This window comes from Gymnoscopelus microlampas (assembly GCF_963454915.1).
Source record: "Gymnoscopelus microlampas genome assembly, chromosome: 4".
Classification (NCBI taxonomy): Eukaryota; Metazoa; Chordata; class Actinopteri; order Myctophiformes; family Myctophidae; genus Gymnoscopelus; species Gymnoscopelus microlampas.
Window position 1 is genome coordinate 53,124,193 of NC_139941.1, and position 24,102 is coordinate 53,148,294.

The window sequence follows — 24,102 nt, forward strand, 5'->3', positions numbered from 1 at the left end:
AGTAAAACAGTAAAACAGTAAAACAGTGCAGTTGGCAGAGAGCCCGGCGCAGTGGTTTCAGCGTTGCATTGATTTTAATGGCGTGTATAATGTGGTACACAGGGGGATGGATCCCATCCAGCGTGCTGCTACGCTACTATTCCCAGCTGTACGCGTTAAATCCAAAGTTCCAACGTCTTTTTTTCTTTCTCCATCATCGCGAGGCAAATAGCTCGTTTCCTCCTCTCTCTCTCAGCAGTGAAGACGCACGCAGAAGAAGACGGGCGGCTTCGCTCTGAGAGATGGAAATAGACGGTGAGATGTAGGAAATCAAAATGATTTCCTGCTCCTCACAAGCCACTTAACCCTTTCAATCCGGAAACACATCTGTGTCATTTTAAGATGTATTTTTCTTTGGGCTATTCAAAAATAGCAGATCTACAAGCTCATCGCGCGGCACCGAGTGCCACGCTATGAGCTTATAGATCTATTACTCTTTTATTTATTGTGAACATTTGTGCAAATCTTTAGTTTGAATATAGATATATATTTATATGTTTTTAAGCGAACATTTGTAACTCAAATCTTTGCTTCTGGGGATTCTAATGTCTTCTAAAGGTTTTTTTTATTTATGTATGTTGCTATACATCAGTGGTTCTCAAACTTTTTCCGTGTCTAGGACCCCCAAAATGATACGTATTTATCCGCCGACCCCCATCTGAAATTATTTTGTTCCAGGGACCCCCCAGAAGCAAAGATTTGAGTTACAAATGTTCGCTTAAAAAAAATAATATACTGTATATATTCAAAGATTTGCACACATTTTCCACAATCTAATCTAATCAAAAATTGCAGATATACAAGCTCATAGCGCGGCACTCGGTGCCGCGCTATGAGCTCGTAGATCTGCTATTTTTGAATAGCCCAAATAAATCTAAAATAGACACGGTCGGATGCTCTCCCGGTCTAAACGTGTTAAGACTCAGAGAGGAAGAAAAGCCAAAGGGGAGTCAAACAAACAGAATGACTGAAATGATGGAGGCTGAACAATGATGGAAAAGTCTTTTCTCCCGCTGTGAGATTTAGCCAGGATTGTTCAAGTTTAACCACTTAAACCCTGGTTGACCGCAGTCCCTCAGGACTCTATTACTAGTGAAATATGTTATGGTACCGTGGGCGGAAAACCTTCCAATGAGGAGCAAAAAAAAAGACATTTGATGCTGGGGTTTGTATGGTTAAACAGGGAATGTAGTGCGTGAAGTGCAGATTTTCACCTACTATAGCAACCTAAGAAAATCTACGACTTGAGCCTGATTTTCGCAGTACTGTACGATGGTATCGCTCGCCCAACATCGCAGATCAACAAGCCCAACATGGAATGCAACGCGTTGTGGGCTTGTAGATCTATACCGATGTTAAATCAGGCATCACTAATAGCCATGGACAAGAGAAGGTTATTTTGAGATAAGAAGATAAATATTATATTATAAAACATACATTAACCACTTTAGCCCTGTTGTATACATAGGCTGTTTGAAAATAGCAGATCTACAAGCTCACAACGCGTCGCATCGCATCTTGTAGATCTGCTATTTTCAAACATTTTACTACTTTTACTTTTGGTACTTTATGTATATTTTGATGCCAATACTTTCGTACTTTTACTCAAGTAACATGTTGAACACGGGCCGTTTCCTTGTAACAGAGTATTTCTACATTGCAGTATTGATACTTTTACTTAAGTAGAACATGTGAGTACTTTTTACACCACTGTAGATCGGCTATTTTCTCGATCTCAGAATGTTTTTACAATAATATCGATACAAACAAAGGAACAGTTTTGGACATACAAGGTTGCCACCCGACACCAACGATATGGTAGCGCTTTACTGTAGGCGGGGGGGGGGGGGGGCGTTCTGATAGTTGATGACATACTGTAGTGTCATAGTTTACGTTTCACAGTACAGTGACCCTACAATCCCCATCCCCCCCCGCCTCCCCCAAGGCACAATGCATGAAACATACATGTCCTGTCACACACACACACACACACACACACACACACACACACACACACACACACACACACACACACACACACACACACACACACACACACACACACACACACACACACACACACACACACACACACACACACACACAGTGGTGCTGTGGAGCAACACCTAGTGGTCTTAATGTGTCATTACAGTACCTGTATTATAGAGGGGTTGTACAAGCCTGTAATAGCCATATCAAACCACTCTGTGTGTGTGTGTGTGTGTGTGTGTGTGTGTGTGTGTGTGTGTGTGTGTGTGTGTGTGTGTGTGTGTGTGTGTGTCTCAGCAGTGTGGTGTAGATAATTAGGACTCTATTTAGAGAGGGGGCCAGCCCATCAAATACACAGGAGAACCACTTCATTAAAAATCAATTATTATCACACACGTGCCGGCAGGCCGCTATGCACCCAGTCTGGGCTGTAGAGTCACCGTGCACATGGACGTCCTACGGCCTGCGCACGCTCACATGCACGCTCACACACACACTCACACTCACGCGCGCGCACGCTCACACACACGCTCACACGCACGCTCACACTCACGCGCGCGCACGCTCATACGCACGTACCAGGACAGTTGTGCACAAACACACGCACTCAGAAAACTACATTTGGGTCGATCGAAAAGTGGGCCGAAAAGTTTCCCTGGTTCTCACTTCTTTCAGCCCTATTTCTCCATCCTCCACCCCATCTCTCTCTCTCTCTCTCTCTCTCTCTCTCTCTCTCTCTCTCTCTCTCTCTATCTCTCGCTCTCTCTTTCTTTCTCTCTCTCTCTCTATCTATCTCCATCTCTCTCTCTCTCTCTCTCTCTCTCTCTCTCTCTCTCTCTCTCTCTATCTCTCCATCTCTCTCTCCATCTCTCTCTCTCTCTCTCTCTCTCTCTCTCTCTCTCTCTCTCTCTCTCTCTCCATCTCTCTCTCTCTCTCTCTCGCTCTCTCTCTCTCTCTCTCCCTCTCCCTCTCTAAGTCTCTCTCTCTCTCTCTGTCTGTCTGTCTGTCTGTCTCTATCTCCATCTCTCTCTGTCTACAGTATGTATGTCTCACTCACTCACTCACTCACTCACTCACTCACTCACTCACTCACTCACTCACTCACTCACTCACTCACTCACTCACTCACTCTCTCTCTCTCTCTCTCTCTCTCTCTCTCTCTCTCTCAGCATATTGTATGGTCTCTCTCTCAGCAGATTGTGCGGTCGGTCCTGATCCTCACTTAGCTGTGAAACAGCCAGCGCTGCAGTCACACTCTTACATAATAACACACACAGCCTCTCACTGGCTGAGGCAGCTGTCAATCATCCAGCTCAGCCCGTAGGTCAGCTCAGGTCTGGGTTGACCGGGGTGTCAGTCACCCTGCTCAGCACCGCTCAGCACCGCTCACATCACGTAGTCTTTCTTTAGTCTGGCTTAAAGTACCAAAAGTGAAAGTCCTCATCATGCATGAATTGCACATGTTTTCTTGTTTCTTTCTGAATTTGCAAAGTATCATACGTTTTCAAATAGTTGTAGTGGAGTGGTTTTCAACCTTTTTCGTGTCAAGGACCACCACATTGACACCAGGGACCCCCATTTCAAAAGATATGCCAGGGACTCAACCATTTTGATTTCTTGGGGGTCTTAATCTACACTGTAATCATCATCATTAGTGTTCATGTAACTCTGAGAGTGTACAAATGGAACCAAATGGACCCGTTAGGGTTCCATTTGGTTCCATTTGGTTCCATTTGTACACTCTCAGAGTTACAGACACATAAGGGTCAATTTGGTTTGTAACTATTCATTTGGCTAGGGACCCCCTGGAACCCCCTCAAGGACCACTGGTTGAGAACCACTGTTGTAGTGGAGTCAAAAGTACAATATTTGCCTCTAAGATGTATAGTGCAGTAGTCAACATTTTACTTAAAGTTACTTTCCATCACTGTCTTTCACAGACACAGGCACTGTAGCTAGGATGCTATAGGGTTTGTTTTGTAAATGGGTGTGTGTGGGGGAAGTGTAAAAGAAATGATACGGTATCTTCTCCATTATGAGATATTCACTTTAAGCCTCTCAGCTCGAAGCTTCAAATGCTATGTTTGCTTCTCTAAATGTATAAGACCATGAGAAGTGAACACGCTCCACATACATTCTCCTGCATTACATCCAGAACATTACATTAAAACAACAACACAAACACAGACACCAAGGAGGAGATTATGCCTTTTGGGAATTTATCCCCCGGTGCCAGTCTTAATTGTGCCGCAATATTATATGCAGCTACAGTATTTAAGCTTAAAACATGGAGGTGGGCGTTCTTTACCAAGTGAGGCCTCCGTTCGTTAAAGGGGTAGTTCACCCAAAAAATGACTTATTTTCTATCAACTACACACCCCATGGAGCCTTGAATTCATTGAGTTTATTTTGTTTAAGTTTAAGTTTTTGTTTTATAAATGATTATATTATAAAACATACATTAACCACTTTAGCCCTATTTTATACATAGGCTGTTTGAAAATAGCCGATCTACAAGCTCACAACGCGCCGCGATGCGACGCGTTGTGAGCTTGTAGATCTGCTATTTTCAAACATTCTAGTACTTTTACTTTTGATACTTTAAGTATGTTTTGATGCCAATACTTGTGTACTTTTACTCAAGCAACATTTTGAAAACAAGCCTTTTACTTGTAACGCAGTATTTTTATATTGTGGTATTATTGGTACTTTTACTTAGTAAGTAAAAGATGTGAGTACTTTTTACACCACCCCCCTTGCCCCATCACCACCACTAAGGACCGCCTGTCGGGACCCCCAGGACCCCTGGGTTTTTGTGGAGAGTAGTGATGCTCTGGGCGCCGTGGCGCAGCAGAGCTGTGACATCACTTCCTTTAGAGGGAGCGCGACGGCTTAGCGGATAATGGAGTGTGACAGCCAGACGACCACCGCGAGTGGGTGGTCACCATGGCAACGGCGATGCTGTCAACACCATCTCCCTATATCCTACCTGACAGGCCCCACTGGCACGCACACGCACGCACGCACACTCGCGCACACACACACACACACACACATAGCTCCCACTTTGAACAATGTAAATGCCCACGCAAGCTTTGTGAAATGTATACACACACACGCACGCACACACACACACGCGCACGCACGCACGCACGCACGCACGCACGCACGCACGCACGCATGCACACACACACACACACACACACACACACACACACACACACACACACACACACACACACACACACAGATCTTTTCTCTCTGCTTCCGCCTATTTCATTTCTTCAACACAATCATTCAAAAGGGAAATCATAAATAAATACAAATGCCGCCTATAAGACAATACACATGCCCACACACACACTACCCATAATGCACCTGGATAAATATCTGATCAACAGCAGCATCTTCTACAACGATATAGACTGTAGAGTCACACAACTGACAGACAGAGCTTGCAGATCTGCTAATTTAACAACCTTTCATGTGACATTCTTGTACGACAAAGTAGGGCATTCATTTACGAAAGAAACAACTTAAAAGTATAATATATATGATAAGAATAATGTAGCCTCGCGTAGCCAGACTATATCACTGCAGTCTGGTGCCTCTATGAGGAGGTTTTTTTTCCAAGGGGACGGGATCAAAACAATGGCTCTGGACGCAATTGGTTAGACCTACAAACCAACTACCAATTACAGTCTCCCACATTTGAATACTGGGCCCTGATTGGTCACCCCAGACTTCTGGAGCAGGAAATGGATTCACAACGGAGCGGGGCCAGACCCAAATCGCCGAGGGCAGTTTTTATTTTGCACTGGCAGATTGGTCTGGTCCCATGCAGGCTGAGAATAATGCACTGCATGGTGAAAGTGTTGACAAATCACACACGAAGAGAGGATTATGAAATACACGGAAATAATGGCTGGTAGAACATGCATGCACGTGCACATACTGTACACACACACACACACACACACACACACACACACACACACACACACACACACACACACACACACACACACACACACACACACACACACACACACTCATGCTGCTCTCCAGCATTTTGTTTAGTGCTCATATTTAGACGCTGCATAACTGTCATGTCCCAGAGCACAACTGACCTGTTTACCAACTATAAATAGTCACAGCAACTTTCATCGACAACTCTATGTGTGTGTGTGTGTGTGTGTGTGTGTGTGTGTGTGTGTGTGTGTGTGTGTGCGCGCGCGCACATACACACACACGCGATGTCTGTCTGCGTCTGTTTGTGTGTGTGTGTGTGTGCGCGCATGTATGTGTGTGTGTGCGCGCACGCGTGTGTACGTGCGTGTGTGTGTGTGTGTGTGCGCACCAGTTCGCCCCAGTCCAGTGCGCTGACCCAGTTAGGAGCCAGTCTGCCAGGAAGGCTTTTAACTGGGTTACCTCCACACATACAACTCACACAGTACCAACCATCCAACAAACAAACACACAGTGTCTAGAGCTAGATCCAATAAGAAGAAGAAGAAGAAGAAGAAGAATGCATTTCATTTGTAAAGCACTTTTGAAACAAATCTACAAAGTCCTACAAAGTAAAAAACGCTCTATACATACTGCATCTACAGTATACTGCAGGTATTCCTCTGGTGGGTGTTTGTTGTTCACTTTGACTTCAATGCTTCAAGTACAGTCTGAACCACATTCACCCTGCATGGTGTCCCCATTCTGGAGCATGGGACAGAGAAAGGTCGATAACAAAGTTATCCTGAAAAAAAAAATACATTTTGAAGTAGGAATGTTGTAGAACGTCTGCTAAACGCCTACATTGTAAATGTTGGGGATGTTTTGTGGCTCGTGGTGAACCGAGTCCAATATTTTGTTCCATGACCACTGGGCTAAAGAACCAGTCAGAAGCTGTGTTCACGTTCACTTCTCCCATTGGAGATAATAGACTACAACCAAGTGAGCCATAGTCGGCTAATATCAGTGAAAGTTTTTTCAACGTCTAGGCTTAGCATAGACATTGATTAGTTATTTTTTTAAGCGTCTATATGTAGATAGACCGTCTATTTATAGCCATTGAAATGACGTTGCTTCAACGTCTAGGCTTAGCTTAGACGTTGAAAAAACTTTCACTTCAAACTTTAGACCAGTTAGGGACTAGTCGAAATTTACAGAAGGGGGGGTATGGAGGAAATATATGTGCCCTAATTTAAAATGCCATGACCCTCCCTCTGAATGGGAAAAAAAATCGATGACCCTCCCCAAGTGATTAAAAAAAAAAGAATGACCTTCCCCTAAAAATATCAATGACATTTACCTCAGTAAAATGATGTCTATTATACCCTAATCTTATTCCTAACCTTAACTTCGAGTAAATAAATTGACCGCAAGAAGTAACGTTCATCGCGGAAAAGTACTGACTGGAGTGGGATTCGATCCCGCATACTACGGAGCGCACGGATCCACAGTCCGACGATTTACACAAAAGCTACCCATCCTGATAGAAGGAACGAGTTTTCAGAGAGAGTTGATTTTAGCACCGCCCGTCTGGGTTTTTCAAAGTAGCGCTCAGCACTGCTTGCGACGCATCATCAATAGAGAACACTTGCTGTATAATATATCATATAGATATCATGCCCAACATGTATTGTATTGTGAAATTCTTGACACCCCTAACCCTCCCCATCAAATACAACATGACATTTAAAACGGATATGTCCAATGTTTTGCTTTTCACATTGATTAGAGAACCATGCACGTGCACACTATAGACATGAAAGGGGGCTTGAGCCCCTGCCCTTTTACCCCTTGGTAAAAAAAGGTGCCCTCTCCAGACCATGAATGCAGCATTTATTATGGTGAAAAATAAATGGTGAAAAAAACGCAAATGCCCTACTCGAAGGCAGCATTCAAGGCTAAGAGATGTGCCCTTTCTTACTCTCTAAACGCCGCATCTCCAGTAAAGCTTGAATATACTAATCAAGCGCTGTGTCACGCACAGAATTATAGCCGATCTACAAGCTCACAATGCGTCCCAGCACCAAGCATTGTGAGCTTGTAGATCGTCTATTTTCGGTACGCGATACAGCCATAGAGTTAAAAATAAGGGATACAGCGCGCAACGAAGTGTCCAATCGAAACCTATAACCCTGCCGGGCGCACGCACTGCACTCACATGTCCATTGTCCATTCAACAAGAGCAGACTCACACAGAGAAGCGCAGACAATCAGTGATCCGTCTTATTTTGAGACAGATACAGTAGGTACTTGTGGATGAAAAATAATTATACTGTTCATATCCTCTCGCTCTTTATCTAATATAGATTAAAAAGAAAACTCGCAGATGTATTTTATCGATTTTAACATGTACGAGAGTCTTATCTACCTACCACCCCCCAGATTGCTGTGAAATGTCAGCTCCAAAGACCGTACTTCTCCCAACATGTACAAATGCTAAATGTTAACTCGGTGTAAGGCGTGTTTGTGCCATGTATTAGTCCATATCTTTCAATAAATAAGTGTTTTGATCCCGTCTGTGGCCAATTCTGTCGGAGGTTCCCAATGGGCGGTGGTGACGGGGCGCATCTGGTGAAATCCGGAATTACACTCAATGTAAACAGGAAGTAAACGAGGGAGGAAAATGGCGTTCGGCCACAGACGGGAACAAAACACCTATTTATTGGAAAATATGGACTAATACATTACACAAATACAACGGACACCAAGTTAACATTTGGGGCAAGCGGGTCAGTACATTATATTTAGCATTTGTACATGTTTGGAGAAGTACAGGCTTTGGAGCTGACATTTCAGGGCAATCTTGGGGGGTGGGGTGGTAGATACAACTCTCGTAGAGTTATAAAAGGATTTCAAAATCGATAAAATACATCTGCGAGAGTCTTTATCTAAGGCTACTTAAATACTTAATATTTAGAACATTGCTGTAGTCAGTCTTGCTAAATGCACTGTAGACAGTAGTGGTAGCAGAATGGATTTTGCTTAATTGTTCAAACACGATCGTCAAGACGCTGAATAGATTTGACTGGGTCGTTCACACTCGCAGTGCGTTGATGGCTTGTTAATGACTGTCATGGATTCTAAATAGACCACGGTGTTACTTGATTTGAATTCTTTGTATCATTTGAAATAGAGAGGGGTCATTGACCACTGTTTTGCTGTACTTTAAAGGTATATAAAAAACGGACTATTTCATCAATTCAAAATTGCATGACCCTCCCTTGGATTCAAAGTAAAATTAGCTGACCCTCCCTTAGACCAAAATTAAAAAGGCATGACCCTCCCCTATTTTCCTCCATACCCCCCCTTCTCTAAATTTCGACTGGTCCCTTACAACTCGGTTTTAGCCTAGCCGTTTAGACGTATTTTAGATGTCTAACAGCCCGAATTATACTCAGTGGGAACCTAATTCCGGTCTCCTAAAGAAGCGGCCACCTACGTCATGCAGATACGGGAAGTAAACCGGAGATGGCAGGTCTTGGTTTCCTATTTGTAGAGACACAGAGGGGAATGAGTCCAGTTTCATAGAGGAAGGCTGAGGAGGGCAGTGACCAACAGGTGAGCAACGGACAGGGAACTGCAGAGCCGGTGAGGGAGTGAAGACAGGTGTGTGGAACTGCATGGGACTGAGGTGACATTGAATGGAACAATGTGGAAGTGACCGTGACCGTGAGAACAGAGAGAGAGAGAAGCTGAGCAAAGAGAGCAGCAGCAGAGAGGAGAAGTTTGTCCTCTGGGCGTTCTGTCAGAAAGGGGGGCATGCAGTACCCTTCTGGGTGCCTTTCTGCCAGAAAGGGGGTGGGTAAGCTTCACAATGACGTCCAAAACTGTGTTGGAACAGCAAGCTTGGTAGCTCAACTGTGGTGAGATGTCAGGTCCATGTTCCCTAAACTCACAGATTAAAATCTCAACCGTGGAGTGTACTCCTTTTTCTTTTACTTCAGAGCATGTCCCAACAAATTTACGTTAATGTGAGGAGGAGGGTTAGGTTTTCGTGAGGTTACGGTTAGGTTCAGGGTTAGGTATGGTTTTCGTGAGGTTAAGGTATAGGTTTAGGGTTAGGTATAGTTTTTGTGAGGTTACGGTTAGGTTTAGGGTTAGGTATAGTTTTTGTGAGGTTACGGTTTGGTTTAGGGTTAGGTATAGTTTTCGTGAGACAGACAGACAGACAGACTAATGAGCTTCATCTTTATGGGATTACCTCGTTATATATAATGCATGTGATACGTGCAAATATACATCTGGGTGTTTCATTTCATCGATACATTTGCTCGTGGATGCGTAGCTTATAGGACTGAATATGGCGTTTTTGTCTGTTTTTGTACTGTAACTACGACATTATAAGTACTGTTGACCTTTTGAACTGTATTGTTTTACCACTTAGGCCCTGTACTTTGTACACCACATCTCTTCGCCTAAAGTAGACGATCTACAAGGTCGTAGATTGGCTATTTTAGGCGAATGTTCCCCACAGAATAGGGATGCTGTGGGGTTCAAGCAGTTAAAACCAAAAGTGCGACAGTGTTTCTCTGTGGTGTGTTTTGAACGGCGACGCTACCGTTACTCATTTGTAAACGACGTCCGCATTCTCTTCCTGGAGGTCACTACCTGAGCATGGGAAAGGTTCTCATTATAAACAATAACCTCTGAGCCTCTTCACTGTAAGCTAAGTAAATGCATTTCACTTGAATAGGTTTCTGTTCTTGAGGGCAGAATGAATATCGTTGCTGTCGGGTTGGAAACCTTGTATGTCCGTCCACAACCATCTTTTTTTTTGTTATTTTAAAAACATTTTAAAATAGTGAAAAGAGCCAATCTACAAGCTCACAAGCTAGCTTGTAGATCGTCTATCTTCACACATTCTGTGCGACACTCTTGTATGATGAACTAGGGTTTAAAAAACTGAAAAAGCTGAAATATGGAGATACAAGGTTTCTGCCTGACAGCGACGATTATGCAGATTGACACAAACAGGCAGTAATGCAGATGCTCTGTTGACGAATGAAGTTGAAGCACTTAGAGGCACAATAGTTGTATATCCAGTTCTGATTATTGACTTTTGGCTCTTTTTTTCTTTTTTCTTTTTTACCTTTTATGACCTGAAACTTTCCACAACCCATGAAGTTCTGCGAGAGATGTTTTGTTTACGTTGCCTCTATAACATTATAACCACCCAGTGCCGTTTCTGGCCCCCTAGTGGTCAAGATCACCAGCCTCCCCACATCTTTGATCCATTAAGACCGGGAACACATCTGTGTCATCTTAAGATTTCTTTGGCTATTAAAAAAATAGCAGATATACAAGCTCATAGCCACGGCACCGAGTGTTCCAAACGGTTCAAAATGTGACTCCGATCCCTCAATGGCAGATCGGGTTCCTCCGGTTCTTCCGGATCCCACACCCCCATATTACTTCCCACCCACTGGTGGGCGAGGAGGAGGAGATGCCCGGGTTCTCCTGGAGGCCCGGCCAGGGCACGTACTGCAGCTTATTGTCAGCTGTGCCTATAATAAGCCAGCACGGCCAGTCAGAGGAAAATACCTCGTAGGGAAATACAGTAATTTGGATTAGATCATGTCTGTCTAATCTCTTTATAGACAGTGTGCCGTCTCAGCAGACAGCAGTCCACCACCTTACAGGACCTATACGTAGAGTAGATCTGTACGTACGCAGTATCTCAGAGGAGGACCTAACGTAGAATATCTGTAGATGCAGTGTCTCTCTACACAGGAGCTAGCAGGACCTAACGTAGTAGAGTATATGTACATGCAGTATCTCTGAGAACAGAGAGAAGGACCTAAGCATAGAGTATCTGTACATACGGTACCTTTAGCCGTAGTTCTGTGGTTGTTGTTGGCTAGTAATGGATTATTGTGCGGCGTCCGGTGAGAGGCATGATGTTACAGTAGGCTGACATACAGTAACTGTCCTGCCAGCGTCATTCATTCTGTGCCTTTGGGTTGTGTCTGCATGGATCTGCCCATACACTGTAAGTCTATTAGTGGACGTGTGTGTGTGAATGTCCGTCCATGCGTTCTTCTATAGAAATGATGTCATGACATGGCTGTCATCGTAGCGTATAGCCTGAGGTTTTTGTACGGTGCGTGTGTGTGTGTGTGTGTGTGTGTGTGTGTGTGTGTGTGTGTGTGTGTGTGTGTGTGTGTGTGTGTGTGTGTGTGTGTGTGCGTGTGCGTGTGTGTGTGTGTGCGTGTGCGTGCGTGTGCGTGTGCATTTCTGTCATTAGAAAGGCTTAGAGCAGTGGTTCTCAAACATTTTCATGTCAAGGACCCCCGCATTAATATGCATTTGACTGCGGAAATATTTTGTGCCAGGGACCCCACACAAGAGAAGATTAATGTGTCAAGTTTTTGTTTGAGAGCTTGTAGATCGGCAATGTTTGATTTAGAATAGCCAAAAAAATGAAACAGGGCTTAAGTGTTTAAACTGTTGCATGCTGGACCCCCTGGAACCCCCTGGAACCCCCTCTCACGGACCCCTTGGGGGACCTCGGACCCCACTTTGAGAACCAGTGTTTTTTAGAGGAGGAGCAGAGTATACTGGATGTCCAGGTGTCACGGTACCCTGTTCACCGGACTGTCCCACACACACACACACACACACACACACACACACACACACACACACACACACACACACACACACACACACACACATACACACACACACACACACACACACACACACACACACAGAAGCTGAAGGGTATTTTAGAAGCTCTCTGGCTCTACGTAAGCCCACCAGCTGAGCCCCGTTCGCCGGCTTCTGAACCAACGCCGTTCTTAGAATACGTGTCAAAAAGTCTGCGTTTATTATAATATTTTCTCTTTCGTTTCCTCCTGTTACATAAACCTGCCGTTGTGTCGTTATACGTTACGTAAACCCTCCTGTGTTCTTTTCTTTTCTCCTCTCTCTTCTCTTCCTGCCCGGCAGCCCAGATCGAAGTCATACCCTGCAAGATCTGCGGAGACAAATCGTCGGGTATCCACTACGGTGTCATCACCTGTGAGGGCTGTAAGGTGAGTCGTCGCCGCATTGTTCTCCTCTCGCCACGCAGCCATGCTTTCATTTCCTCCTGGAATAAGAGGTGATCGTGCGATCGCTCTCTCTCTCTCTCCCTCTCCCTCTCTCTCTCTCTCTCTGTGTGAGTGTCTCTCTCTGTCTCTCTCTCTCTCGCTCTGTCAAATACATAATGGTAATATAATCCTATGTTGCAATTCCATGACTTCAGCCCATTATGACTCGCTTCCCGTCCCCGCCCCGCCTTGGCACCTCGACCACACCACACACACACACAATAAAAGCCTGGGTGTTATGTTAAGTCTGAGGATGTTCTGTACAACGTGTAACCCAATGGTTCCCATAAGGGTGGAGCACTTTCCTCAAGGGATTGTGCAATCTCCCTCTTTCTCTCTCTCTTACTTTATCTCAATGTCTCTCTCTGTGTCTCTCTCTCTCTCTCTCTCTCACTTTATCTCTTTATCTTAATTTCTCTCTCTCTCCCTCTCTCTCTTTATCTCAATTTTGTTCTTTCTCTCTCTCCATCTCTCCCTCTTTCTCTCTCTCTTACTTTATCAAAATGTCTCCATCTCTCTCTCTCTCCCTGTCTCTCTCACTCTCACTCTTTCTTTCAAATACATAACGGTGACATAACAGGAAATGTTTCAATTCCATCATTCAGCCATTTTGATGAACCAACGTGCCTCCATGCCATCGTGCCCATCGGTGCCCATAGTCTGCCAGTGTGTGAAGCAGATGTTTTTAAGGTCTCACTGTGGGGACTACGCATTCTAGCTAAATCCGGTGTATTTACACAGCATTGTATTATGTGTGGTCTTCCAAATAAAACGTATAAATAAACTAAACGTCTCCATCATCATGTGACCATGCAGGGGTTCTTCAGAAGGAGTCAGCAGAACAATGCGTCCTACTCCTGCCCCCGTCAGAGGAACTGCCTCATCGACAGAACCAACCGCAACCGATGCCAACACTGCCGGCTCCAGAAGTGTCTCGCCCTGGGGATGTCCAGAGACGGTGAGAGAGAGAGCTCTGGGGTTAAAAGATGCAACACGTGCATGTTGGCTGTACGATGCCCTGGCAGCATGCGTACCGCATGCCTGCATGTTTACACGGGCACACACAGGCCAACTGTGTGCCAACCCACCCAACACGTGTCTTAGTTCAGCTAGATCAGAGGTTCTCAACCTTTTTCTGGATCATGACTCACTTGAACACAGCTAAATGGTGTGTAGCGACCGGCCTCGAATGCTATCAATGCATTGAATGGGACATTATCACGTTTTATCAGACCGTTGAATGGGCGATGTAGGCGACATACTGACCTACCCGCGATTCATCAGACCATTCATTGAGCGTAATCAGGAGATATTGACCTACTCGGATAATGTCCCATTCAATGCATTGATATCATCCGAATCAGGTGGTTTAGCGGTGTTCCAGACTCTTCTCCCTCCTGCAGGGCTCCCACCTTCATTTGAGTTACAAATGTTCGCTTTAAGAAACATTATATATATTCAAAGATTTGCGCACATTTTCAGGATCTTTAAAACAAGTTCTCCATATCAGATCTACATGCTAAATGTTGACGAGAGTTCATGTTTACTCTTGCTTAGTGTGATGTCGCTCTTGTAAGTCGCTCTGCTAAATGTCTCCCCCCCTCCCTCCCTCCCTCCCAAAAAACAGCGGTGAAGTTCGGCCGCATGTCCAAGAAGCAGCGTGACAGCCTGTACGCCGAGGTGCAGAAGCACCAGGCGCGCCTGGCGGAGGAGCGGCAGCAGCGGACGGGCGAGGCCGAGGCGCTGGCGCGCGTCTACTCCTCCAGCCTCACCAACGGCCTCTCCACCCTCAACCACGAGATCGGCGGCACCTACGCCAACGGGCACGTCATCGAGCTGCCCAAGGGCGGCCACGTGGTGGGCGGCGGCGTCAACGGAGGAGGGGGCGGCGGCGGGGGCGTGGCCTACTACGGCATGGACTCCACCCAGCCCTCCCCGGACCAGTCGGGGCTGGACATGTCGGGCATGAAGCACATCAAGCAGGAGCCCGTCTACGACCTGACGCCCGTCCCCAACCTGTTCAGCTACGGGGGCTACCAGGAGAGCCAGCTGGGCTCCAACAACGTCAGCATGGGAGATCTGGGTAAGGAGGACCGAGTCTGTGTTGTTGCCAAGTCTGCTTATTATAAGCGACTATGAGCTTGTTTTTTCCTGTTTAGTCACTTGTTAATATTGGTTTCTGCGCGACAGCAACAACGTGTAAATATGAAGTGTTTGATGGCTGAACATGGAGTGTGACATTGGTCTGGGAGGGTTTTTATAGGTAAATGGTGCATTTATATAGCGCTTCTATCCGAAGCGCTTTTACATTGATTGTGCCATTAACCCATTCACACACACCTTCATACACCGATGGCGGAGGAAACCATGCAAGGCACCAACCTGCTCATCGGGAGCAATTAGGGGTTCAGCGTCTTGCTCAAGGACACTTCGACACTAACTCTAGGGGAGCACCCCAGCCCGGGATCGAACTGGGAACCTTGCGGTTTTCCAGTTCACTCTACCCGGCCACTCTACCCCTGAGTCACTGCCGCCCCCGTATAGGGAAACGGGGGTGGGGGGGAGTGAAAGAGTGGGTGATGGGGGCAGGGAGAGTGACAGAGTGTGTGTGTGTGTGTGTGTGTGTGTGTGTGTGTGTGTGTGTGTGTGTGTGTGTGTGTGTGTGTGGGGGGGGGGGGGGGGGTGACAGAGTGGGTGATGGGGGGCACGGACAGTGACAGAATGGGGGGGGCAGAGAGAGTGACAGAGTGAGTCACGGTGCTAATCTGAGAGGAGACAGAAGATCAGACAGGCTTACTACACACAGCCAGCTGACAACATGTCCACTCCAAAATCCTTAGTGTTCAATGTAACTCTATGTTACACTGTATATGGACACAGACACACTTCCAGACCCTTTAGAGCAGTGGGTTTCAACCTTTTTCGCGTCAAGGACCCCCAAATTGACACATATTAGCCCACGGACCCCCATTTTGAAAAGATATGCCAGGAACTCAACCATTTTGATATCTTGAGGGTCCCAATCTACACTGTATATCATCATCATTACTGTTCATTTAACTCTGAGAGTGTACAAATGGAACCAAATGGACCCGTTAGGGTCCATTTGGTTCCATTTGTACACTCTCAGAGTTATAGACACATAAGGGTCAATTTGGTTCCTAACTATTCATTTGGCTGGGGACCCCCTGGAACCCCCTCAAGGACCACTGGTGGTCCCCGGACCACTGGTTGAGAACCACTGCTTTGGAGTTCAATTTAACTCTCGTTCTCTCTCGTTCACGGTCACACCCTATAGTCTCTGCAGCCAGACTGTTGGCTCCTCCCACAATGTTCAAAAGCTCCCGTCATTCAGTCTGGAGAAACGGAAGCTCTGAAAATGATCAAGTGATAAAGCGAACGTGACGCCTCCTTCTCCTCCCTGCTTCCTTTTGTCTTTGCAGTCGCGCAAATTTGTCCTAATATAAATAAAAAATAATCAAAGCATATATAGCTTGCTGCTTATCAGAGATGGACATTTAAAAATAAAATGTAAAGATATTTTAAAATACATTTTCTTGAACGGAAATGACGAACAGATGACGGCTTCCGTCCTCGGCGAATTCGGGAGGTGTAGTTCGCTGCTGTACACAATGGATGTACTACTAGACAGTATTATTGACATTAAATGACATTGATGAAGTACATTAATGAATGAATGTGTTTCCCTGCAGATCGTATTGCCCAGAACATCATTAAGTCCCACCTGGAGACATGTCAGTACACCGCAGACGAACTGCAACAGCTGGCCTGGCAAACACACTCCTACGAGGACGTCAAGATGTACCAGAGCAAGGTGTGTGTGTGTGTGTGTGTGTGTGTGTGTGTGTGTGTGTGTGTGTGTGTGTGTGTGTGTGTGTGTGTGTGTGTGTGTGTGTGTGTGTGTGTGTGTGTGTGTGTGTGTGTGTGTGTGTGTGTGTGTGTGTGTGTGTGTGTGTGTGTGTGTGTGTGTGTGTGTGTGTGTGTGTGTGTGTGTGTGTGTGCGCGTGCGTGCGTGCGTGCGTGTTATGGATGGAAATCACCAGGGAGCTCACGATTCTATTTTAGCACGATTCTTCATGGGCCACGTGTTGATAAGACCACGATTCTTCGAACATGTTGCAATCCTACCTAAGTGTAAAAAAGTAACAACATTACGATTAATCGTAATGTTGTTACTTTTTTACACTTAAAAAACAGTTGTACTCAAAAAAACGTAAATGAACAAATTTCACACACAAAAAATGACATTAAAATGTGTTTGACTTGGTCAACATAATTGAAAATAGATAAATAAATGGCATCAAAGGATCTATCCAGATCCTAACAAAAATAATTGCGATCTTATGATAAATCTATTCTTCCCCACTGCTGTGTGTGTGTGTGTGTGTGTGTGTGTGTGTGTGTGTGTGTGTGTGTGTGTGTGTGTGTGTGTGTGTGTGTGTGTGTGTGTGTGTGTGTGTGTGTGTGTGTGTGTGTGTGTGTGTGTGTGTGTGTGTGTGTGTGTGTGTGTGTGTGTGTGTGTGTGTGCGTGTGTGTGTGTGTGTTCAGTGTGACCTCACCCATTCCTGTGTGTCTAATGCATTATGGGTCATTAGGAGGGAAGCCTTTGAACAACGGTAAAAGATGGAAGACGAACAGAGAGGCAATTTACTGATACTGTTCTCTGAATGTTCACAGTAGAAAAATATATTTTTTCGTAACATAAGTAGGAATGTCGTTGCTGTCGGGCAAATATCTCCATAGTTCAACTTTGTGTAAATTAAAGCCCTGCTTCATCATCATACAACACTGTCACACACAAAAGTAGTGAAAATGGCTAAATCTACAAGTGACGCGTTGTGAGTGAGTTTGTGGATCGGCTATTTGCACTACTTTAGCCCATTAAGACCTGGAACGCATCTGTGTCACTTTTTCATTTGAGATAAAAAGCATTATTTTACACTTTGGCTATTCAAAAATAGCAGATATACAAGCTCATAGCGCGGCACCGAGTGCCGCGCTATGAGCTTGTAGATCTGCTATTTTTGAATATCGTGAAAATGTGTGCAAATCTTTGAATATATATTGTTTAAAGCGAACATTTTTAACTCCAATCTTTGCTTCTGGGGGGTCCCTGGAACAAAATATTTTGAGATGGGGGTCGGCGGCCAAATACATATAATTGTGGGGGTCCTTGACATGAAAATGTTTGAGCACCACTGATACAGAAACATACGCTTTTTAGAAAACTGTTGGGATTCAGAAGACATTATTTTGTAGAATCGGTCTCAGGTCTTAATGGGTTAAAATGTTTTTAAAATAATAACAAAAAAAGGAACGACTCCGAACATACAATAGCTGAGCTCTACTGTAACAGTGTTCCTTGTTGTGTCCTCAGAGCCGGGACGTGCTGTGGCAGCAGTGTGCCATCCAGATCACCCACGCCATCCAGTATGTGGTGGAGTTTGCCAAGCGCATCTCTGGCTTCATGGAGCTGTGCCAGAACGACCAGATCCTGCTGCTCAAGTCAGGTGAGGGTTCATGGTCATCACAGTGTCATGGTCATGATGTTCATCATGGTGTCATGGTCATGATGTTCATCACGGTGTCATGGTCATGATGTTCATCACGGTGTCATGGTCATGATGATCATCATGGCTTTCACTACCTACATCAGTGGTTTTCAACCTTTTTCTCTCAGACTCTCAGACCCAAAACTTAGAATATTTTGTTATTGTTGGATACGATTTTGTCCTCAATTCCATCCATGCTGTATTGATGTTGGTTCCAGAGGAGCGATGACAGGCAAACGTTGATCAAAGTAACAATTCTTTAATTAAGTCATTCAGATGTTTAACAATAATTTAACTCCTGAGAGCGTAAAACGAAACCAAATGAAACCAATAAAAACTATTAGCGTTATCAAAAATAGAAACTAATAAAAACTAACAAATGCGCTCTAGGAACTAATTCAAACTAACTAATAATCAAAACAAACTCAAACTTAACTGGACTGTGTTGTTCCTGCAGGGTGTCTAGAGGTGGTCTTGGTGAGGATGTGTCGGGCCTTCAACCCCCTCAACAACACTGTGCTCTTTGAGGGCAAGTATGGAGGCATGCAGATGTTCAAAGCATTAGGTGAGACATATTATACTTACATTCTATTCATATTCTATGCTTTTTCCCCCCTCCCTCTTAAGTCTGAACGCACGTTTACTGCTGCAGCTATCGTTAACTTTTTTTTTTTACCTTTTCAATTAATCAAATAATTGAGAAGCAACATTTATTTATTTATCAACGAATCGACCCGAAGAAATCCTCATAGATCTTTTTGTAATAATCCACTAAATTGATTTTCTGATTAACTGCTTAAGCCCTATTTTATACTTAGTCGTATAACAGTGTCATGCAGAGATCTGCTATTTTCACTATTTTGGTGAAATAGTTTGACTGTTGAACTAACTGTTGTACCCCGTTGTGCTTTAATCCTGAGGCCGATTCTAAAAACGCCTTCTAAATCCTGACCTAAGTTTTCTGAAAAACTTCAAATATTTATTAAAAAATTACAACAAATGTATGTTTTCATACACTCATACATAGCAACAAGAACCCCAAAAGGGGTTCCCGTCCTGAAAGGTATAGTTACAAATAGGGGTTCCCGCCCTAAGTGGGTTAATCCCAAAGATATGCCCTGTGATCTCTTGTGTTTTGTCCAGAAGTATAAGTGAATAATACTGTGTTTGTGCCGTCGCCTCCTCCCACTGTCCAGGCTGTGACGACTTGGTGAGCGCCGTGTTCGACTTCGCCAAGAGTCTGTGTTCACTGCAGCTGACCGAGGAGGAGATCGCCCTGTTCTCAGCAGCAGTACTCATCTCTACAGGTCAGGATACAACCAAGAACGCTGTTTCTTTTAGACCAGGGGTGATGGAGAGGGCCACTATATTTCCACACTCACTCCAGAGGGCCACATTGCATACTGTTGGGCATTCTATGTCACACAAAAGTAGCAAAAAAAGCCGATCTACAAGCTCAAAACGCGTCGCAGTGCGACACGTTTTGAGCTTGTAGATCGGCTATCTTTGCTATTTTTGAATTGGAATCCTGAAAAGTTACATTTGTATTTCATTTCAAATGCATTTAGTTTTGTGTTAACTTTATGAACTTAAATACAAATATGTTGGACATAAAAAAGACAATAGAATTTTAACACTAGTCATTAAGCTACTAATACAGACAGAAGTAATTAAAGCGGGTCATGTTTGCATGTTTGGAATTGTAACAGCTGAAATCAATAATATATCAGTATTCGGATATTAACCTGCGTGACGCGTTAAGTGAAGGTGTGGGCCGCATGTGGCCCCCGGGCCGCCAGTTGCCCATGTATGTTTTAGACTGTGTTACAAGATATCAGCCATTATCTGACTTTTTGACAACCTTCGGTATTGGTCCAATAACGGACACAAACACTTTGGCATCAAAGCTTTAAGACTGCCCAGTCCCTCATAGAACCCCACTAGAGAAAGCATCAAAGTGATTCCCTTTCTGAATGCGTTTGCTTGCCTCTGGTTTCAGATCGACCGTGGCTCATGGAACCCAGGAAGGTCCAGAAGCTTCAGGAGAAGATCTACTTTGCTCTGCAGCACATTATGCAAAAGAATCACATGGACGAGGATGCACTGGCCAAGGTAGGCCTCTAGGGGAGCTCCCTCTCCGGGTCAAATCGAATTGTTTGGATTTCAGTGGTCTCGCGTATAGCCAGACAACTATTCCACCATCTCCAAATGCTATAGAGTCTGGAACTACACCTCCCCAAATCCCAGAACGGATGCTGTCATCTGTTTGTCATTTCCGTTCACAAAAATATATTTTAAAATATCTTTAGCATTCATTTCAGCATTCGAATTCAAAAACAGCAAAAGTTGCAGATCTACAAGCTCAAAACACGTTGCGATTCGCTACTTTTGCTACTTTTGTGTGACGCTGTTGTATGATGAAATCATTTACGAAAAAAACACAAAGTTAGAATATGGAGATAAGAGCTTTCTGCCTGACAGCGACAATATATGTGTTTTTTTTTGTTTTTTTGTCATAAACATACGAATCGATATACGTTGTTGTTTTTTCATTAAAACCTTACATGTATTGCCAATTATTTGGGGGCCCACTCGCAGCCCATAGGTTGAGAACCACTATTCTAACGATCATTCCTCTCTCTCTCTCTCTCTCTCTCTCTCTCTCTCTCTCTCTCTCTCTCTCTCTCTCTCTCTCTCTCTCTCTCTCTCAGCTGATCAGCCGCATCCCCACCCTGTCAGCGTTGTGCACGCTGCACACGGAGGAGCTGCAGGCCTTCCAGCAGCTGCACCCGGAGACGGTCAACGTCCTGTTCCCTCCGCTCTACAAGGAGCTCTTCAACCCGGACCCCAACTCCGCCATGGCCATGCCCAAGTGACTGTCCGCCCGGTCCCCCCACCGCGGCGGTGGTCCCCCCGCCGCCGCCGGAGAAGGACCGCCTCCACCGCCCGAGTACCTGCAAGACCACCACGTCTGGCACCTTGAGGAGGACGACAAGGCCGCGTTGTCGGCGCTTGTTGACTGCAGTGCCACTGCCGGCGCGCCGGCGGCAGGTTCCATGCCCGGCTCGCCGCCGTGCAGCGGCCGAGACGAGGCCGGCGCGGAGCCGCCAATGAGCCAGCCGCCACAGACGTACAGTTACCGCCAACAATACTAGGAATGTCCAGTACTTAACGTCCAACGTCCCCCCCGTTCACCGATACAGTCTGAAGAATGTATATATGATGAGAACAAACAAAAAAAACGCAAACCCCGCTTCCCCTGTAGCGACCTGAGGGGGCGCTGTCCTCTCTCCTGAACGGACTGACTGACCAGAAATGTACAGACTTTTAAAAAACAAACAAACCTAGGAACAATTTTTAAGCTGTCAATCTTTTAAAACAAACAAACAAACACACTGGGTAAGTTAATTTATTTTAACTTTGAGGGGGGGGACAACAAAAAAACTGTTTGTTGATTTTGTTTTTTTATTGACAATGATGGCGTTACGAGCCTGAAGAAGCTGGATGGGGGAGGGAATTTGTGTGGATTTAGTAAAAACGCTATTGTAGATATTTTCTTGTAGTGCAGAGCAGATTCCAGTATTATTTCTTGTTCTGTTAAAAAAGAAAATAAGTTAGCCCTAATTTAAAAATGACCGTAGCCCTTGGTGGCCGGATATACCTTGTCTATTGTGTTTTTATTTGATAGTTTCATGTGTACAGAATTTGTAAAGTTGAAAATGAGACTTGTACAAGAATTATGGGCTAAAGTGGGAGTTGATTTGGGGGTTTCGTTCTATAAAAAAAAAGCCTTGTCTGGATTTTGTCGATGTGTATAAAGAGGGGTGTTGGCATCCTTCCTACGAGAACTTAACTGTAGAAAAGATATGAAGGATTTTTAAAAAAAAGAAGAAAGTAAATGGCTTCTACTTTTCAAGGTGAATATATGTACGTAAATATTCTATTTTGCGAGAAACATAATCTGGCAGATTTGCCGTCCTATCAATCATTTCACTGCAATAACTCCGTCCAAAAAAAGAAAAAAAACTAAAGAAAAACTGGACTGCTCTTGAACAATCAATCAGAAACAGCCAATCAGAGACCTCACGGTAAAATCCTGCCTCTTACCCAGAATCCCTCCCGTGGTTCCTTTCCTATCCTCTAGGGGGCTTTTTACTTGATCTGGATTAGCAACCACAAGTAACACTCATGAAATGTGCCCCCCCCCCCCCCCCCCCCCCTCCGGTGGAGTCAGAAGTAAAGGTTAATGCTTAAAGCTGGCCAATCCTCAAAGATCTGCAAGATCTAGAGATTGGATCTAGAGATGTAACAGATCTATGTACTGTAACGACCTCGCCCCCCTCCTGTTACCCTTTTTTGCACAATCAAGCCCGCCGGGCTGTCAATATGAAGGACCCCCCCGACCCCCGACCCCTGACCTCTATCCAAGGAGCAATAACTGTTACACTGCCTTTCTGATCTTAAAGGGATAGTTCACCTTAAAAAGAAAACAAAAACCTTCTGGGGTCAGACATTTTTATGTTTACTTTCTGCCCTTTCTGTGCATCTCAGACAGTTTTAAATGGCTTTGATTCAATATTTACATACAGGATATGCATTTGATCACAAACACTCCTATATACGTAAGTCCATTCAATCTCTAACTTATTTTTAACCATGTTAGACTAATTTAAAACGCGTGTCCCTGGTTCTGGTGACTGATGTTGTCCTTCTATTAAGTGTGGGGGCTGTGTTATTATTATGTTTTTTTCAATGAAATAAGGGGAGGCCATATGATCAAATGAATGATCAAATATATAAATATTGAATCAAGCAACTGACAAACTATCTGGGGTGCTCACAAAAGTAGACGTTTAAATGACCCCATGACTGTTTCAAAGTGAAATATCCCTTTAAATATCCCCCCACCCCCACACCCTTTTCAGCTGGTCAGCAAAGCGTAGCCCTTTTAGCTAGAATGCACTATATACAGTATGAAGTACTGAAGTTCACCAATCATTAGATTTTTAAAGACATTCCATGATATTCTGTGGACTCCGTAGCATCGCTCATGTGACAGGAAATGACGAGGCCTTAGAACGGCGGGCGAACCCGTTCTACCACAATAAAAGGCCGCATGTGAAGGGAAGCTGGCTTAGCCTCCGAAGGAAAAAAAAACCTTATGCCATTTTACAGTTGCAATATTAATATGATTATCTGTATAGACAAGCTGTGATAGACAATCACTTTAGTGTGTTTTATTTATTTTCTATTATTTTTGTTAGTCATTCCATATTTATTGACACTGGTAGATTGTCAATGCTTTTTTTCCTTTTTGTTTTTTAAATAAATATTATGTTGATCAACTTTTGGCCACTGCATGACATTGGGTGTTATTGGGCATTACTGGTTACAATTTA

General features: G+C 44.5%; 1 protein-coding gene across 2 annotated transcripts in view; it reads left to right on the forward strand.

The window, feature by feature from the left end:
- The window catches only part of rorb (RAR-related orphan receptor B), a gene marked incomplete at both ends in the record, with an annotated part of 46,682 nt that extends 25,103 nt beyond the window's left edge, over positions 1 to 21,579 (forward strand). The window contains 10 exons of one of the 2 annotated variants that reach the window (XM_084054181.1): positions 12,007 to 12,025; positions 12,988 to 13,073; positions 13,947 to 14,088; positions 14,758 to 15,213; positions 16,844 to 16,965; positions 18,529 to 18,661; positions 19,161 to 19,268; positions 19,900 to 20,010; positions 20,703 to 20,815; positions 21,415 to 21,579. In XM_084054181.1, coding sequence (XP_083910307.1) covers positions 12,007 to 12,025; positions 12,988 to 13,073; positions 13,947 to 14,088; positions 14,758 to 15,213; positions 16,844 to 16,965; positions 18,529 to 18,661; positions 19,161 to 19,268; positions 19,900 to 20,010; positions 20,703 to 20,815; positions 21,415 to 21,579 — 1,455 coding nt within the window. Of the gene's footprint in view, positions 1 to 12,006; positions 12,026 to 12,987; positions 13,074 to 13,946; positions 14,089 to 14,757; positions 15,214 to 16,843; positions 16,966 to 18,528; positions 18,662 to 19,160; positions 19,269 to 19,899; positions 20,011 to 20,702; positions 20,816 to 21,414 lie in introns of those variants that run through there. The other variant, XM_084054180.1, reaches the window with a different exon arrangement.
- Positions 21,580 to 24,102: the final 2,523 nt, after the last annotated feature.